Below are 19,130 nucleotides of genomic sequence, written 5' to 3'. Positions count from 1 at the left end.
GAGCTTCTGGGATTTTTGGTTGCTCGAACCTTCTTTCAAAGCAGAACCTAATATGGTAAAGCAATGTATTGGGAGTTGGTCTCGATGATCCTTATGGGTCCCTTCCAACTCGAGATGCTCTATGATTATTTGTTACTAGGCCAAATGCTGCATCTGGTCTAATAGAAGTGCAACATAAGGAGTACATTTCCTGGGAGACCAAGAATGTTGGTTTATTCAGAAATGAGTAAGGTAACAAAAAATCATGATAGCATCCAATCAGATGCTTTTTGCTGTGTTGTATAGATTTTCTGAAAACATACTGGTTAATAAAAAGAGAGTAAAAAGAAAACTTAACAAAAATGTTTCACTTTATGTTTTTTACAGCTTCAAAGCACAGATTCCTTAGACTGCCTGGAACGGCTCATAGATTTAAACAACGGGGAAGGGCAAATTTTTACCATTGATGGACCCCTTTGCCTGAAGAATGTACAGTCAATGTTCGGGTTAGTAGACTTGTAGATAATATGCCTTTGTGAAGGTTTCCAGTTAGTATCTGTGAAGGAAAACAAATATAATAAGAAATCTGATGATATGGGGCATTCTAATTAACCGTTTTTTCTTTTAGTTTATGATCTCATTAACTGTATTTTCATCTTGACCTTCACTGATTAAGGTCAATATTTATTTTAATCATTGTATAACCAAACCGTAGTATCTGTTTATGATTGGCAGATAGATACTAATTTCCACAATTATTGTTAGTTTGCCATCAGTGTGATAATATGCTACTTTGTTTCCTAATGTAGCAATGCTAGAACTATTGAACTAACTGTAGTAAAAAAAAAAGTTTGGGATTTGGGAGCTTAGTGTGCTTTAGACAAACTGTTTTCATTTGGTATTTATTATGTTTTCCTTAACAATAACTGATCGTGTTCTAGAAAGCTAATAGACCTGGCTTATACACCATTCCATGCTGTTCTCAAGTGTGGCCACTTGACATCTGATGTGCAAGTATTTCCCAGACCAGAACCTTTCATTATAGATGAGGAAATAGACCCCATCCCTAAAGCAATTAATACAGGTAACAAATCTTTGATTGCTTTTTACTTAAATCCATTTGATTTCTACCTTTTCACTACCACCTCTTATCCTGTATAGTTACCGTTTCATCCACTTTCTCTCTGTAAGGATCAGTCACTGACTATGTAATTTTTTGGTATATGTGGCACCAGGGGACAAGAACATCATCCTGTTTCAGCCATGTGTACCTGGTAAAAGAGCTGGAGTAGGGTAGAGGCACTTTCAAAGCTCAGGGTGCCAATTTCTAGGGGCAAGGGCTGTGGAAGGCAGCCACGGACTGCTTTCCCTGAATACCCTCATAAGCGTTGTGGAGGATAGGAGAGGTGTGTTGGAGAAGGGGCTGCATTTTGTATTGGAGTTGCTGTTATCAGAAAGACCCTGTATTATCACGTGAGACAAACTAGCATCTCTCTGGAGGTGTCTTCAAGGAATCCACTAGGAGTGGAGTCAGAAAGAATTGGTGAGGCAGCACAAGTAAAGGGTGAGATATATGAAATCTCTGTCTTTATAGTTTGTCTGTCATCCTGACACTTCTTACCAATACTAAGTTATTTTTCAAAACAACTGTGCCAAGAAAACCTTTCTCAGCTCTCCCATTAGCGGACACTGCACCCATGAACCACAGGTAGTCTGTAGACAGCCCATGTCTGTGACTTGCGAATGGCTGGGTACACTTCTTGGAGAGAACACACTGGACTTCGCTGCTTTGCCTTAAGAATTAAGTTTGAACTGTAGCATCAAAATTGCTCTTGACGCCTCAGCAGTGCATTTGGCCACATGCGTTTTGTTGTTCTTTCCAGTCAGGCAGTTGAGTGCTGTGGCTCTTGAGCTAAAAGTTGGCACCCTCGGTGACACCCCGACGTGGCCAGCTCTGCAAGGGAGCTGATGGGAGTTCCTGCTGGCTTTGCGCTATTTGGGAAGTGCAAAGAGGGTGACTTGGTTAGATCGTATGCCCATGTGTCCTTTCAGATGTTTTCTTTTTTGTGAGTTTCTAGCTCTACTGGCAATTTCATTTCCTGGATCTGTCCTGTAGACTTCCTTTTTTTTCTCTAAGTCCATCAATAAAACGTGCACAGCTTGCATGTGAATAAGAACACAATAGTGGTAAGATTTTGCAAAGAAGTGAACTGCAACCCATAAATTACTGCCACCAAGATTGCCTTGATTTGTTTAGAGTTTTTTTTAAATCTGGAAGAGAAAAAACACTTCTCATTTGGGGTGTGAGCACTTCTTATCTGTAGCTGCATACTGTTTAAATAGGAATGAGTGCATCTGTACCAAAATAGCAAAAGCAAAGAAAAAGAGCATGCAGTGTGTCTTGATGAGGGAGGCTTTGTGTTGCATTTAGAGTTCCTCCTATCATTCCAAAGATGGGAATTTGGCATGAAGCAGATTTTGTTCTGTGTGCGTTAAAATGCAGCGTTTGGTTTGCTCAGCCCCTGAATTCCTCCATGGCTTTAATCGAGTGTTCATTGTTCAACTATGAGAAAAATCAATTGAGTTGCCTTTGGCCCAGGTCCTTTGCTTGGGTTGTCAAGGAGAAGACTGTGCTCCCCGATTCCAGCTGCAGTACGGGTTGGAAACGCGCTGAATTTCACTTTGTGCCATACACATATGGACCTGTGTCCCTAGCTAGAGCACACCATGTGTCACCATGCTCCGTGTAGAGAAGAGATTACAAAGCAGGTTCTCTCTGCGCTTCTGCCAGTGTAGAGCTGGTCAAAGGCTAGTCCAAAGCCACACCCCAAAACCTGCACATGGCTGAGAGACATGAACCTGATATGACATTTCTTGCAGCCAAGAAGTGGAATCGGACGAGGCTGAGCATGAAGGACGTGGCTGCCTCAGTCTTTAGCAGCAAATGCACACAACTCTCTATGATTTGGAGCTGCATTTAAACTTCCAGTGGCTGTATGAAACTCAAGAACCACAAACTCAGCCCCCCCATTGGGGCTAACCCTGCCAGAGAGTTGATAGGAATTCCTGCAGGTTCTGTCATGCCAGTTTGAAGCTAGTACATTTGATTTAGTGCTTTGTTTTCTCTCCTTTTGACTTTATAAAACAGCAATAGATTGTGTACAGTGTGAAAAACAATCTGCACAATTCTGTCTTTGTCTAGCAGCACAGTTCATGGACAGCAGTATGTGTGTGTTGAAAGTTATGTTCTCATCTTGTATTATCATGTATTACTACATGTCATTGTATTATATATGAAAGTTTGTATCTTATTAACACCGAGACACCCCAGTCAAAGTTGGGGCTCTGTTGTGCTACCTCTAGTCACTGCTTCAGAAAACTTAGTGGTGTAAAAAGTGGTAATGTTAAATTGACTCTGAATGCATTTCAGCTATTTCCAAATCTGACTTAAACCTGTTGTCTCCCCACAGATCTAGAAATTGTTGGGTTTGTAGATATAGCTGACATTTCTAGCCCTCCTGTCTTGTCCAGACACTTGGTACTGCCCATTGCGCTTAATAGAGGTGAGCAAGTTTTGTTTGTTTTAGCACAAACTGCTTTAAGCTTCCCTTGTAAAGTCTGTAGTGGTTTAGACTAGATGCACAGGTTTTATACTTTATCAAAATGCCAGATGTCTCTAAAGACATGTTTGTGTGTTTACATTAAATTTAAAACCTTGAACACAAACTCTTTCTTTTTTTGAAGGCTGTGTTCTTTAGAAAGTTAATAGAGAGAACAGTGTCCTTACAGCATCACTATTAATAGAACATGCTAAACTTAAAGCTAAAAATAGTTCTGGGCCATGAAATATGTGGTGCAAGATGAATATTTAATGCCTGCATCTAATTGGTTCATGGAATGATTTGTTGTTACAAAAAATCTGATCTTAATCACAACTAGATTGCTCAGTTGTACTTAAGCATTAATTGCTGCTCATTGGTGCCAAGTATATATGTACCTATACAAATGACTGGTGTAGGCCTCGAGGATGATTAAGCATATTACTGACTTGCAGCTACTTGAGTGCATCAGCCTGTGATAAGAAGGACTTCCCCTTTCCTTTTGTCATGGCCTTGAAGCGGGGCAAAGAGAAAGCAAGATTTCTCTGAGTAAAGAAGAATGAAAGCTCCAGATATGCTTTCATCTCTGTATTGACACTTTTATCCTGCTAGACCTTTCACCTTAGAAGATACTAACAGTTAAATCACAGCTGTATTCCAGCTGCTAAAACATAGTAGGTTACTCATAATGACCACAAATTGCGTAGGAGAGGAGGACTTGAAATTCAGGATGCTTTTGGTTCAGACGCAGACATGTATTTGTTGCCAGACTCTTGGTGTCATTTCATTTCACTTCTAGTTTCCTCAGAGCTGAGGTTTTACTTGCAGCTTTTTGGTAATTCTGTTTTGTGAGTAGGATGCAGTGGAATATTTATATAACATTATAGTGCCACTTTGCCCAAACAGTGTATTTAGCAGCTGTTTATTTTACAAAAATATTAATTAACTGTTGCATGACAGAAAATACAGGGTGGTGTCACGGAAATGGAACTAGCGTGTTTAAATTTATTCTTATATCTTCCCTTTTTTGCTTTTATCTTTCCCCAGAAGGTGATGAGGTGGGACCTGGGATCACAGATGACACCGAAGATGAGAATTCAGCTAATCAGATTGCCGGGAAAATCCCTAACTTCTGTGTTTTATTACATGGCAGCCTCAAAGTGGAAGGCATGGTGGCTGTCGTCCAGTTGGGGTATGGAGCTGGATGTCTGCCTGAAAAATCTCTTACTTTGCTCATTTATGCTTTATTTATAAATTATGCTTATTTATATCTGTATTCTGTACAGAACTCTGCACTGCTAGACAAAGCTGTGGATTTTTAATTGCGGATATGTTTCTGCCAGTGTAAAATGCAAATAGTGAGCCTCTACACAGTGGGAGGGAGGCGAATTCTACGCAAAGAGGGGCAGAAGATTTTCAGCCTTTGGGATTTGCTCTTTTCAATAGGCCAGAGTGGTATGGAATGCTTTATTCACAAGCTGATAGCAAGAAGAAATCAAACCTCATGATGTCACTCTTTGAACCTGGTCCTGAGCCCCTTCCATGGCTAGGGAAGATGGCACAGCTTGGACCCATTTCAGGTACTGGTCATGCTCATTTAAGTAACTCTTACACATTCAGTGTTGGGTGAATGACCTTGCCAAATTGTAGTTGTTAAGTCTGTTTATTTTCTTTTTTCTCCCAGATGCAAAAGAAAATCCTTACGGAGAGGATGACAATAAGAGCCCTTTCCCTTTGCAACCGAAGAACAAGCGCAGTTACGCACAGAATGTTACCGTGTGGATTAAACCAAGTGGCCTCCAGGTAATGATACAGGTTTTGGACTTGATGCTTTACTTTGATCAGCAGTAGCCATCTCACCAGCAAAGTGGAGTCTGTGTGTGTCTTGTCTGTTTAATGTAATTGCTTTATTGCTTTTCTTTCATTTTTATAAACACTGCCTCTTTAAAATGTCATGATTAAAATGCAATTGGAAAGCATTGCTTGTTTAATGAAAGCTGTGTCTCCAGTGTAGCATCTGGCTTAGTTTATTGGATTTAGTATAATTGCCGTTTATGTTTCAGCCTTTGTGAGCTGCAGTCTTGTCAATAGTCAGGATAATTTATCAATAAATAATTGAGGATTTTTTCTACAGCTTCTCCAGCAGTTGCCAAGTTTAGGGTTTTTTTCTTTTCTGCAGACAGATGTACAGAAGATCTTGAGAAATGCAAGGAAACTTCCTGAAAAAACTCAAACCTTCTATAAAGTGAGTAACGTTTCAGACCAGCCCAAGTTTGGTCCATAGTGATAGTGGTGCATTTGACAGAGGAACACATACTGTCTGTGGTATGTTCTGTGCAGGCTTGTAGGGCACTGCAAAAACATACATGGTTCTGTAAAGAAGGAGACATCCTGGGTCTGTTTTACAGACTAGTTTAGGTGAGACAAGGGGGTCTGGTTTCTCTGTCACCACGTTCTCTGGCAAGGTGGCATAGATGTGTCGTGTTTACAAGTGCCTCTCATGATCCCTGCTACTTCCATGGTGAACTTCTTTGCAGATTTTATGCTGTTGTCCAGGCAGAAATAAACTGAGGGATCAGAGAGGAATAGGAACACAGAGGTCATTCTGAGGCTGAAAATGTCTCCTTCGTTTTTTCTACAACTGAAGCAGAGAAAGACAAAATTCCGGGCACATTTGGCCACGTCGTAATAATCCATAATCTAGACTGTAGCTGGAGGTTGTTGTTGTTCCTCTTGCATGCTTAGTGGTGAAGCAGTTGGTTATTGTAGCCCCCAGAAACTTCAGGAATGAATACTCTGCCTAAATGCACATAAGCACTTGTCAGTTTATAGTGAAGAAAAATCAATATATAGACGTTCTGCTGGACACTGTGGTACAAGACAGCAGTCAGTGAAGCCTGAGTTGGAGGCCACCCCCAGCTGGGACACAGACAAAACAGACAGGTACAATAGCTGAATGCACAAAAGGGAGAAGGGAAGATTTATAGGAAGGGATCAAGGGAAAACCAACTGTTTAGTTGTGCCGCTGTCATCTTCAGCTCTGAAGCATTTTTTTTATCTCACGAGCAGCTGTTCGGATTCCAGCAGCTGTACTGATCACTCAGGTTATTTTCTTCTAAATGAATAATCGCTTGCCTTTAAAAAAAGAAGTAAGAAACCCACGTTTTATGTAAAGGCTTACAGTGGCTTTAAAAGGAGTTTTCTTTCTTTGTAGGAACTTAATCGTTTACGAAAGGCAGCTCTGGCCTTTGGCTTTTTGGACCTCTTGAAAGGCGTGGCAGACATGCTGGAGCGGGAGTGCACCCTGCTTCCTGACACGGCTCACCCTGATGCAGCGTTTCAGCTCACACATGCTGCTCAGCAGCTTAAAGTGGCAAGTACTGGAGCATCGGAGTATGCTGCTTATGATCATAACATTGCTCCGCTGCAGACAGACTTTTCCAGTAGTAGCACTGAAAGAATGTGAAGTCTCCATTTTGGTTACTTCTATAGATGAAGACTGAAATGGTTCAAATTTTCTTGTCCTGTTTACTTTCTAGGGCCTGTTTAATTACTGTTTGGAGAACTTCCTGTCAAAATGGGGTCCCTTACCTGCATCAGTGCTCTCTAAATAAATGTAGCTAGTTTTTGGTGGCTTTAGTCAGACCTGGAAACTGTGGAAAGCGTCCCAAAGTCAATTGCTGTGTTGGATGATGGGTGGAATTTATTCAATACATGTGAGGAGAGAAAGAAAATGCCATCATAGGCAGCAGACTGCTTATGGCTTTTGGCCTTCCCAAAATGCAGTTACTACATAACTGAACTCACTGGTAAAAGTATCTTAAAAGGCAGCTACTATATTTCATACACTGACTTCAGTAGTCCAAAGAAAACGTGTGAGAATCACTGTGCAAGACCTGATACACAGCTAATTTCAGGGTGTTGTCACTAATTTTATGCCTGACCTGAAAGCCAGTCTGTACTGCCATAATGAGAGCTATCACTTGCATTGCAGTGTTTATGCTTGTGAAAGTAACTTAATCTTGTGAGACATTTTTTATTCATGTAATATTAATAAAGAGTAATTCTTCATGAAAATTTAAGTTGGATTTGTTCCATTTTCATAGCAGCTAAAACATTGACCTGGTGAAGGCTCAGCTCTCAGCTGCTTATCTCAAGAGTTAAACAGTAAATTACACAACTTCTTGCATTCAGGGAAAGAACAAACAACTAAACTAAAGCAAAATTTGGTTGTAAATCTTTATTAATAGAAACACATTCTTTCTGAAGGACTAAAATTCAGTAGTGTAAGATCCATGACAGCTTGCACTAGGAACCACAATTTCACTGAGAAATACAATGTATGAATACACATGGATTTCATAACAGAAGTTTAAATGCCCGGTAGAGAAATTAAAGTATGAAAGTGATCTTTGCTGTTCCATTACTCAGCTAATTCAATCCTTTGACATACTTCAAACATAGGTACAGTGTATGCTAAGTGAAATATGTGTGTAAATAATGCTCAACTCTCCTGAGTAAAATAAGCTGCACTCTCCTTTGAGTGGGAGTCTCAAGCATCCCTAAAGAGAAGTGGTATCATGCCTCTTGTCAACAGACCACAATTTTGAAATGCAGCGTGGAGCTTGTACCACTTCTTTGTTAAAATCTCCTTATAACACCATTTCCTTGCCTTTACAGTAATAATCACTGGGTCCATATCACAGTAAGCTGTTTATTACCTTTAATACAGAAAATAATTTTCTGGAGGATTCATATTGTTTTACAGTAGAAAAAGATAAACAGTAACATGGCAACTAAGCTAATCTCAACTTCAGTATCTGTTCTGGATCACTGGAGTTGCTTTGCTTTGCCCTGGGGGCAGTGGCAGTTGCGAAGTAGTAACCTGTTCATAAACACGATACAGTTTGGAGCAAACTTTTTGTGCATTTTCTAAGCTGGATTAAGAAGGCCAGAGGGATCTGGAGCTAACTGCGGGAGGCTAGGTGTGAAGAGGGGCATGTTGAAACAAAGTCAATGGAAACAAAGCTTTCCAGGTGAGAGAGTAGGTGACCTGGACTGTGAGGGAACTTCTCTTTTGTTGTTGTTGTTGCTGTTTAAAGCAAGCACAGAGGACTGCGTGGGATCTCCTTTACTGAGATTTGATATATGCCATTTAAATAATACACGATTTATTTGACTCACCACTCTATCCCACCAGGGGCCAGCCAACAAAGCATATACACCAACTTCTCCGCTGCACCCCTAAGTTTAAGTAGAAAAGCAATCTTTACTGCCTTTCTGAAGGCTACAAATACAGGAGCTACAGCCCTGCCAGGAATGATCAGAGGAGCCCGGTCTCCCGTGACAGTTCCACGTTTTCCCTTTGCATGGGTAGGATGGAATTCTGTTGGGGTTCACATGCTAGGAGAAAGCTAGTACCTATGTTTCCTTATTTTGTTATATTTCAGTGCTTGCATTACCAACCAGGAAAGCATTTCTGACCATGACACGGAGTCGCAGCTTCCTTTCCCTAGTGACTGGATAGGAGGTGTTGCTACAGGAATACACGTGTTGCTAGGGTCCACGCAGTGCTCTTATTCTGTTAAGGCTAAGCTAGAAACAGACTAAGTTAGTAGCATTTAAATTCACATTAGCAACTTCGGTTTAATTCTGCAGCATCAGTATGCTGCAGAAGAAAAAAGGGGAGGGTATGTGCTGAGCAAGTTTACTCCAATGGTTAATAAACAGCCAAACACTTCACAGCGGTCTCTGACTGCGCTCCTCCTGCCATCAAGATGCGCCCTAGAAACAGCATGGGCCAGCTAATAGCATATCCCGACATCAGAAGCCCTATCTGCATGCAATACTGAAAGAGCAAATATCCAATTAAAATATAAACACTATTTCTATTTAGTGCTGCTCCACTGTTTATAAGCATATTATATGCAGATAATAGGATTTCTTTCTAATGTGGTAGCTGACAGGATACAAGTTTCAATGTTACTGTTCAATGGTAAATGCCATGCATACATGATTGAAAGGGAACAAAATACAGTATATGGGAATGTTACCTGAATTCACTAAGAAATCATGAAATCTAGCGTGATCATTCAATTTTACAAAATTCTTTACATTACAGTGGGTAAAACCGTAAGAATTAGAAGCTTATCTTGTCATTGAGATAAGTTAGATAAGAAAGCACTGCAGTCCTCCTTTACTTCATCTTTCTCTTCTTTGGTCCCAGGTGCTGTTTCCTTTGCTTGTAGAGATGACGGAAGTTTACAAATACCCCTGAAAAAGAATGAAGTGTTTAGGTAGGACATTATTGCATCTTTTTCACACTACATGGCTGTACCAAATTTTAACAAACAACAACAAAAATCAACCAACCAAACTACCGCACAGAAAAGTGATGGTTTAAGGGTGTGTATAGCATTGAAAGATTACACAAGTTTTCTCTTGCTGAGCAAGGCAGGAGGTGCTGCACAGGCTGTTTGGTACCGGGCTGCTCAGAAGGTTGGTTTGTCACTTTTAAAAAGTTCAACACCAGCTGTGTAGAGCTGGGGAAGGATCAAACAGGTATGTCAGTGAAACTCGATTAAAGGTATTCTTTAAGCCATGTCTCTGAAAGAGAGAAATCTAGTGAAAGTTCAGTTTAAAATTCTAGGTTAGGTTCTGCTGAGCTGCGGATACCCAGACATACTGGACGTGCACACTACAAAGTTAACTTATGTTTAATATGTAACACCAGAAACCAAGTATGTATCGAGCACCATTCTTCTTTAAATACACTACTATTTACAGAGCCTTCTATACTGTTCCCTGGAAAAACATGACTTCATGTTGCATTACTGATTATAATGCAGTTTAGTTAAACATTGCTTTAATTTGAAATAATGTTTAGATTTCCACTAAATCATTCCAAAGCTCAAATACCATGTAAAAGGTGAAACTAAGTATACTGAGGTTATAAATACAAGTGAAAATTATTCTTTTAACCCAAGTGATCAGTAGATAACGCTGCTACCTTGTTACCACGGTCTCCTTCTTGGGGGGCTAACCACTGCTAATTGTAGGCATGTTCCCCTCCATCACTGACAAATTTACATAAACAAGCAACAAGGATAATGCTTAACCTCAAGCAATTTTGTATTGCCATGATCCCCAAGATGCAGGAATTTAATTTTCTTTGAAAAATACATTTATTCAGAGGAAACCGGCCTTTTTATTTCAATAGTGAGAAATACAATTAAGTATCTTACCTAAAAACAAGGCTATAAGGTATATCTGAAGCAAAAATGAAAACTGGATTGTGACATTCAGTGGATTTGGCAATCCCAGACTAAATTTCCCTGTTTCACTGAAGATTGGAATGGACTGAACGATACAGACGGCTGAAAGCAGAAGACCACCATCGTTATTAAACACAGACAAAACATACAATTGCCCAGCCCACGCCAACTTTTTCAGGATTTTCCCTTCTCGTTTGCTAGCTCTCATTAATTACACCAACTTTAACGCTGTTTTTTTTAAACATGCAGTATGATGGCAAGCAGGTAGCGTAGGCAGTACAGCAGTTCGGCCATGAAAGTCTAAGCACAGCGAACTTGCCTGGCGAGACACCTTTCTCATACACAACTGTAGCTTGCAGGGCCCGTGCCTGCAGTATTTACCATGGAGAAATACCCACAGCAACAAAACAGGCAAAGTCTTGCCTTTGCTTAGAGTTGGGTGATGCCCAAGCCTACTCCTGGCTCATAGAAACGCGTCCGACAGCTACGATTACAACACATGCCTTACAGCTAGAAGCTGAGCAGTGATGTACTTCTTAAATAAATAAAAATTAAAAATAATTCAGATCTGTTAAGACAGAAGACTTCGCTGTAAAGCCCCTCACCCTTGAGGGGGTACAGCAAGAAGACTAAGGGCCTGCTTCTTCCACCGAGCAGTCACTCGCAAAGCAGAAAGGGAACAGAGCCGTACCTGGGAAGCACCATGCCCGTCTCGGAACAGGCCATGCTGCTCTCGGAGAAAGAATTGGCCCCTGCCTGTCCTGTGCAATCATTTATAATGTCAAGATCTGTAAGCTGGTGGGAACCCGAGCTAGGCTGAGCAAGTGAGGTCTAGCAGATAAAAGCAAACACACCGCTTTGGGTCAGCACAGGCAAGCGAGCATTGTCGTCTTGTGCCACTTGCATGGACTGCGGCGTGGTTTTGGTCAGTGTGTTCATGTAACCTTTCGGTGCCTTTAATTTCCTCTCCAGTCCCCAAAAGGAAGACTTCTTTTCACATCAAATTGAAAAAGAAGATTGGATTCAGTAAGAGAGACAAAAATGCTTACATTTGGTTCAGCTCAAAGCAAAGGTCTACTTATCTGTTCTATTATTTTTCAGTCCAGCAGCCAAACAAAAAATTGAGTTATTTGCCCAGCCTTGACTTCGTTGTTCATTAAACTTTTTTGGACATACCTTCTGTCAAGGCTCCTAAAGGGTAGAGAGGGATCCAGGCAGTGTAACGGAGCCAGGTTAGTGGTTTCCATTCAATACCAATGCATGAAAGCATGTAATACGGATACCTAAAACCGTTCAGTGTGAGAAGAAACAGACACTATTTAAAATGGAAGCTGCTACTAGAATTAGTCTTGCGTATATATGCTGTATAGCCAACATATTCATAAGAATATTCAAAAAATTGTTCATATGGATCACGATGGACACATCCTTATTTGGCAGTTGACAGAACTAACACTATTATTCTGACCATATGGATGAATGTAACTGCCTGGCTTGCCTAATAAACCTTTCAAAATACTTCTTTTGAAAGAGAAACAGAGCATAGTGCAGCTCACTTAACAATGGAAATTCAAAGAAACAGAACCCTCAAGGAAAAAAGCAACCGGTTTCCTCAGGTTCAGGGCAGTATGATTTGCGGGCTCCAGCTTTGTCGCAGCTTTTGCCAGATGGAGCAACCTAGGAAGGCTGTGATAGTCTGTGTCCAAAGGAGATTTTACTCTCTGGGGCCAGTGCACTAGTGCCACAATTCCAAAACGTACAAAGATCAAAATCTTTAAAGAGTTCTTGGGAACAACCACATTGTTCCGTACACATCTGTTAGAAGAAAAAATCCCACAAACCTGAACAGCTCAATGATACTCCAGAAATAAAACATGAAGAACACCACAGGTTTGCTCTGCATTTCCTCTAAGCTTCCGAGGACAACAAACAAAATTAAGTTTCTTCCGAACAGCTGTTTAAGAAAAACAAATTAAGGAACAGTCACACTCTTCATCGAAAGAAAGAGCACGTCCCTGCTGTCAAAAACACGCGGGATATCTACTCTTCACACCTGAAACACGTGCTGAGCACATAACTAACCCTGCAGCCGAGCTTCTTATGAACACGCATTTTGCTCTGTATTTAGGTGCAATCCAAGGGACTTAGTCTTAAATCATCTGTCCTCATTTTTAGGCACAACCACCACAACCAGGATAAAAAGGGCACTGGCACCAAATCAAAATGATGTACTTTTCATCAGCTGTTTCTTGCTTTTGTTGTCCTGACGTATCTTACCTAGGTGACGGAAGAAGACAGCCTGCCATAGCTAAGACGGGGAAGCATGGATTCCTGCCTCTTGAATAATATATTCTCTAGTCCAGCGCCAGTCAGGTTGTATCACTTATTTTAGGAGAGTCTCAACACTTGCGTAAAATAGAGATCTACTTTAAATATGGGGGGGAGCAAGGAGAAGAATCTTAAAATATTACCTGCATTACAGTAGGTATCAGCGGTGATCTGACCAGTCCTATTAGTGAATTCATGATCTCCATTAATGCCAGGGTCTGACAGAAATACATCATGTCAGCAACAGTGTGAAATGTATCATAGAAGGAATCTGTAAGACACGGGAAACCATTTTAGAGAAGGAATTAAGTTCCTGGTTCAGGAAGCTGGTGCAGCAGCATAGCTTTTAATAACAGGATTCGAGTTGCATTTCAAAAAACATTATGCGTAATTATGTAACTTCTTTATAGGCCTTATCTTGAAGGCGCAGCAGTTAGGCCAGAAACACTGCTCAAGTGCTCTGTTGCACACACAGAAGGATCAAGAGCCATTTCAGTAATTACTTTACAAAAAAAGGGATAGCGCTGTACCTCAACAGAATGAATTGTTCTTGCTTCAAAAACAAAATATTCTGCCCGGCTCATTTTCAAAAATACTAACATTGCAGCGAGTGAAACATTTTGCTCCAACTGATTTCTTTAGAAGCAATCTTGGCAGAGTACAAGTATCATTCATCAGAATACGCAGTTGTGATTTACAAGAGAACAGTATTTTCCTATCCTTGACACTGTGATAGCTCTTGAGAGGCTTTTGTTGTGGGCTTCGGTGATGCGTTTAGGGTTTTGTTTCCTAAATACGTCTTCCTTCAGGTTTCACTATTCAGAAAGTGTTAAAAACAACACTGAAAACCAAAACGAAATCCTGAACGTAAATAAAATAGCACTTATTACTTGCCTTTTCCTAAGATGAACAGTCGTACTGTCATGTTCACAAAAATCCAAGAGAATCCCAAAAACTGTACAAGATTATACATGATTAAGTATCCCTTCTTCAGGTGTTTGAAAGCTACAATCAATAATAAATACATCAGGTGAGCAGAGTACAGTGGTAACACTTCTGCAAAGGGTACAGCTGCAGGCTTTGTATGAGAATAAAGCTTACAAGAAAAAGGGAAGCTATTGATTGCGATAAAAGGGTTGCTGTGTGCACTAGGGGTTCTGCCTACTTTTACCATTATGTGCTAGAGCTCAATTCTTGCTAGTCAGATTTTTTAAATTCCTTGGAAACTGCAGTCCATTTTTATTAAATTTCTAAATAGCTCACAATACAAAGATCCCCCTCCAAGATGCACCAAGCCAGTCAAAATTGCTCCGTAAGAGTTGAGACTCGCATGTAAGAGTGACAGAAGCTTTCTAAACCCCACCTTGCACCCTAAAAAGGTACGGTTACTTACGGTCTTTTGGGACTCTGGATTCTATTTTCATTTTGTTAATCTTTTCTTCTTCCTTAAGATGAAGGATAAGGTTTTAAAGACTGTTACTGTAATTAGCAAGTGATTTGTTAACTATACTACTGCAAAGCTAGTGGGTTTAAAACTCAGCTAAGCAGCCGGTTGCGAGAGGGTTTAAATTTTCACCTGCATAAACCAGCACATTCATCATCCAGAAATTATAGTACAGTAAAAGCCAGAGGGTGTTAACTAGTTATCCTGCCTTCATTATGTATTTTACTCTAGTAATTAGATGCTTTTGCTGAAAAAGCCTACTGGTTTTTGTGTAAATTCTGAGTTATTACTGTTTCTTAGAGCTGTTCCTTAAAAGATCTCATGATCCACCAGTGACCTGAAGGGAACCGAGACCATCCAGCCCAGGCTCTCTGCCTGCCCTCACCACTGCTTTCTGGCTCCTGGCATTGCAGCAGCCCCTTCTCCTCTGCGCTAAGCTCGGCGGCTGTGGAGGGGAACAGGGCAGCGTTTGTTGTAAAACAGATTTGCAGAAATGCGGTTTGTTCAAGTCTTTTCCAAGATGGTCTTGCACATCCCTGCTGCAGTAAGCTCCTCGAGCTTACCAGATGGTGGGAATTCACCGTCAGGGCCAGCCCAGCGGCTCCGGAAAGCACCTCAGAAATCCCTGCTTTCCAGACAAGCAATGCCCAGGACTGGCGTCTCTGGGCTCCATATGGCACATTGATATGATCTTCATGTGGATCGGGACACGGGGCTGTGAAGGTGTCGGGCAAGGGGTGCAAGGCTTTGGCTGCAGACCCGGACCAGCGCTGAGCTAGCCCACAGCCACCAGTTCAGATTCGTGCTGCTGCTCTTTCTAGCCAGAAGTATGCCTATTTCTGAATTCCTGCTTACAATTTCAACCGTTTAACCAATTTCTGTATGAAACAGTGCTAACAATTAGCATGCCAGACTCCAGCTCAAGCGCGAGAGAACAGCTATCCTTGCTTTGTAGCTGGCAGCACAAGCCACGTGTGCCCACAGGACTGACCTTCTCCTTCAGTTCCATTTCAGCATCCGATTCATCTAACCAGCGGTCAAAGTCAGGAGCTAGAAAGAGCGGGCGCTTCTCTTGCTTGGTGAGTCTCTCCCACCAGTTACTCTCTTTCTTCTGCACAGTGATGTTCAGCTGCCTTTGAGTCACCCTGCATACAGGCTGAGGGCAGACACAAGAGCATACATCAGCAAAAGTCCTAAGAAAGCAGCGCTGAGGCTGAGTTGATACCCGAGCTCTCCCCACCAAGGATGCAAGGATGACATGGACTGCTGCAGCACAGGCGTCTCTCTGCTGCCCAAGCCACGGCATGGAAGCAAAGGCCAGGCCAGTTGAAGATGGCAACCGTGATGGCTGTGATATAGGACTCAACCACCAGCTTGAAAGCCTGCCTGTACCGCACAGCACCATTGCATCCCACCACAAAGCACTAGCACAGACCCTAGCGCTAGCCTTCCTAGGCAGAACCCATGGTCTTGGCTTTAGACCTTCTCGCATTTAGTGCTGTGAGCCACCCGCTTCCTCTAGCCAGTGGTAAAAATAACACTGCCATCAGCCACAGGTACGTGTCCAAACCAGGGGACCCCATGTGACATCTGCTACAGTGAGAAGAGCTAACAGCCTTAGGAAACACCTGGAGACAACGGTGAGCCAGCAGTGTGGTCATTGCCACCCCAGGAGGCCTCTCCACCGCGGCCACGCTCTGCACAACGGCAGCCCAGAACCTCTCCATCCTTACAGCCCACAGCGTTGTCAACTCGGGTGCCCACCCTCACTGCCACCATCGCATCCCTCCGCACCTCCAGCCTACGCCAGGGTGCTCTGCGTGGGACTGCCTCTCTTACCACCTGAAACCGATGCAGAAGAGCCAAGAACTGCGCTCTTAACTGAGCATGTTAGACCAGCACTGCGTTGTCAAGGCTGTCTGGATGCTCCTGGGACATCCGAAGGCTGTAGCTGTGATTTACAGCTACCAACGCCTGGCCCTTGCCCCTTGGAAGCTCCATCTCTCGTCGGTGGCCAGCCTGGCACCAGCAAGATGGACTCATGGTGCACATCAAAGCTCAAAGAGAAAACCCTGGACTGCAATACATCCTCATCCCGACCATCTGTAGTTGCACAGATTTCACAGAGTCGATTCTCCTCCAGCCCCGCCACAGTGACTCACAGTGACCTGACTTTTGGAAGGAGGCTGCTCTGCAGAGGCGAGGGTTTGCCTTCCAGGCCTGGCTCCCAGCACAGCCCCTGTCTGCCAGCACCGGGGACAAGCACGGGTGGTGGTGGGCACCTCTCCCCACACTGGGACCAGGCAGCTGCTGCTTTACAGGACAGATGACAAACTAGTGACTGGATCCTGGCACCAAGGGATGTTCCTCGTCTGCCACTCGATACCTGGTAGGAGCCACACAAGAAACCTGCCTGCTGACAGACCCCAGAAATTCACCCTCCAGCACTCTCCTCCCTTGTTGATGCAGCAGATGTGAAGGGTGGCTCCCAGTCTGACTGCAGCCATCCCCAACAGGCAGCCAGAAATAAGCGGCACAAATCCTGCACTGGGAGCAGAGCCCAGAGTTTTCCTGTGCCCCTAACAGCTTTGAGAGGTAAAGACAGACTTTATAGCCCCCTGCGAGTAACGCAGAAGGGCTGCTCTTCCAGCCAAGCTCTCTCCTATCAGGCTACAACAGCAATTAAGAAAAGATTTTTGCAATAGGAGCCGCAGCGTTTCGGTACTGGCAACCTAAGAAATCTGCACGAGCCAGAAGCACCGGTTCACGACTTTATTTTGTCAGGCTGCAAAAGAAGCCAGGAAACATCACACTGACACTTCGCAGCAGTGTTCCCCTGCTCTCCAGTCAAGGTTGCATCAGACAACACATTGCCAGATTCTCCCACTATTTTGCTGCTTTAAATCCTTAAAAAAAATTTGCAACTCCTGTTGAGCAACTGATACACGTAAGGCCCTGTTTGTACGAAAGCTGACCCACGCAAACTCCATCTAAGGCAGGACAGCGGCTGAGCACCGGGACGGAGGACTGCCACACACCGCTTTTAGTTTGTAGCGGTTACAGAGTCACCAGGAAAAACTAAACGCTCTATTTCGGACTTCACACACAGCCATTTTCCTTTCAAGTTTTTCAAACGTTTTTTTTTCTTTGCAAGAGTTAGAAAAGTAAAAAATACCTACCTTAGGCTCAACCGCTTCTAGGAACTCAATCTGAAATTCGTAGATGTTGTCCCCTTTGGCACCATGACCCTGAGCTAGAAGACAAGAAGGAACGGTCAGCGTGAAGGCTCTACCCAGCTGGGCACACCCCACCTGCAAAGGGCGCTTCGTAGGCAGAAATATTCAGGGGTTATTCACAGCGCTTCCCCCTGCCTTGCTGGGAGGCAAGAGGAAACCGCACGGTAACAGGGAAGACACAAATAGCCCAAAACGTTGCTCGGAGGTGCAGTCGCTGGAGTCAGCAGCTAAAGCCGCTGCAACTCTGCACGGTGCTGGAGAAGGGTCCGTGACTGCAGGAAGGCAACGTGTGAGATTCCCAAAAGAGGAGCTCAAAAGGCTGCTCACGCCTAACTCAAATCCAACCGAAAATCCCCCGCACCGATGAGCGAGCGCCCAGGGAGACCGGTCTCTGGTGGGTCCGTAGGAGCATGACGTGGGGAGTCCCGTTCATCTCTCATTTCCCACGTCCGTGGGTCTTGTCCCCAGAAGCGCCCCAAAAACCTGCATGCTGAGTTTAAATCCCACCCTTCCACGCCGTAAACTGATCCTGAAGCGAACTCGATGTGCGACGGCACCCTATCAAATGGCCCCGGCTCCGGCTCGCCAGGGAGGCAGCATTTCCTAGACAACGCATCTTAAAGAAAACCACCAAATAAATAAGAAAACTCAAAGAAGAAGAGGCTACAGCACATCCTCAGCGGTACCCAACAAGGCAACCAGCACCAGCTCCGCGGCGCGGCAGCGTGCAGCCGCCCAGCTGAAACAAAACCATCTTTTGGGATGGGAGCTGCTTTACCTTTCAAATCGAGCGCTCCTTCCCGCTGCGGAGGTTGGATAACAAACAAGGGCTTTGTTGAAAGGAAAAATTGCTGCGAGTTATCTCCGGGGTTCGGTTGGAACAGGAGAGCAAAGACATATGGAAATTTCACTGATATTCAAATTTTCTTATTAGATAAGATACGGCCCGCTATCCTTACGGGCGCTGGAACACACGGGTTTGGGTGTCAGGATGCATCCCGACGTGCCCGGCACCCAGCACAGGGATGGGGACCGGGCCCCCCCCGTGGCTGTGGGTACCACCCGGGACACCGCACACCCGAGTGGGCCAGGCTCAGGCAGCAGACGTGGCCTTGCAGAAGACCTCCACCCCCCCGAAGGACGGAGCCCCCACCTCTGAAGTGCAGCACGTTGTCGGTGATGGCGATGTCCGGGTTCTGCGGAAGGAGAAGCAGCGATAAAGGCGGCAGGTCACGCACCCACGCCGAGCAGCGGGGAAAGGCGTGGTCTC

General features: G+C 43.5%; 2 protein-coding genes across 3 annotated transcripts in view; one reads left to right on the top strand and one right to left on the bottom strand.

Annotated features, from left to right (window-relative positions):
• The window catches only part of VWA9 (von Willebrand factor A domain containing 9), a 12,470-nt gene extending 4,823 nt beyond the window's left edge, over nt 1-7,647 (top strand). The window contains exons 4-11 of one of the 2 annotated variants that reach the window (XM_009706229.1): nt 367-485; nt 921-1,063; nt 3,450-3,542; nt 4,626-4,770; nt 5,025-5,158; nt 5,263-5,381; nt 5,758-5,823; nt 6,793-7,647. In XM_009706229.1, the coding sequence (XP_009704531.1) occupies nt 367-485; nt 921-1,063; nt 3,450-3,542; nt 4,626-4,770; nt 5,025-5,158; nt 5,263-5,381; nt 5,758-5,823; nt 6,793-7,044 (1,071 nt within the window). In that variant the 3' untranslated portion in view covers nt 7,045-7,647. The remainder of the gene's footprint in view (nt 1-366; nt 486-920; nt 1,064-3,449; nt 3,543-4,625; nt 4,771-5,024; nt 5,159-5,262; nt 5,382-5,757; nt 5,824-6,792) is intronic. The other variant, XM_009706230.1, reaches the window with a different exon arrangement.
• A 1,432-nt stretch (nt 7,648-9,079) lies between these two features.
• Nucleotides 9,080-19,056, bottom strand: PTPLAD1 (protein tyrosine phosphatase-like A domain containing 1; the record flags this gene model as incomplete). The annotated part of the gene is made up of 10 exons (XM_009706232.1): nt 9,080-9,851; nt 10,823-10,954; nt 12,029-12,135; nt 12,694-12,806; nt 13,324-13,451; nt 14,075-14,185; nt 14,574-14,625; nt 15,616-15,780; nt 17,804-17,877; nt 19,014-19,056. Coding segments are annotated over 10 exons (1,002 nt in total), but the record flags the coding sequence as incomplete, so codon positions are not given.
• Nucleotides 19,057-19,130: the final 74 nt, after the last annotated feature.

This window comes from Cariama cristata, unplaced genomic scaffold, assembly GCF_000690535.1.
Source record: "Cariama cristata isolate BGI_N322 unplaced genomic scaffold, ASM69053v1 scaffold27828, whole genome shotgun sequence".
Taxonomy (NCBI): Eukaryota; Metazoa; Chordata; class Aves; order Cariamiformes; family Cariamidae; genus Cariama; species Cariama cristata.
Note: the sequence above shows the minus strand (reverse complement) of the source record. Positions and strands in the feature narration are given on the sequence as shown.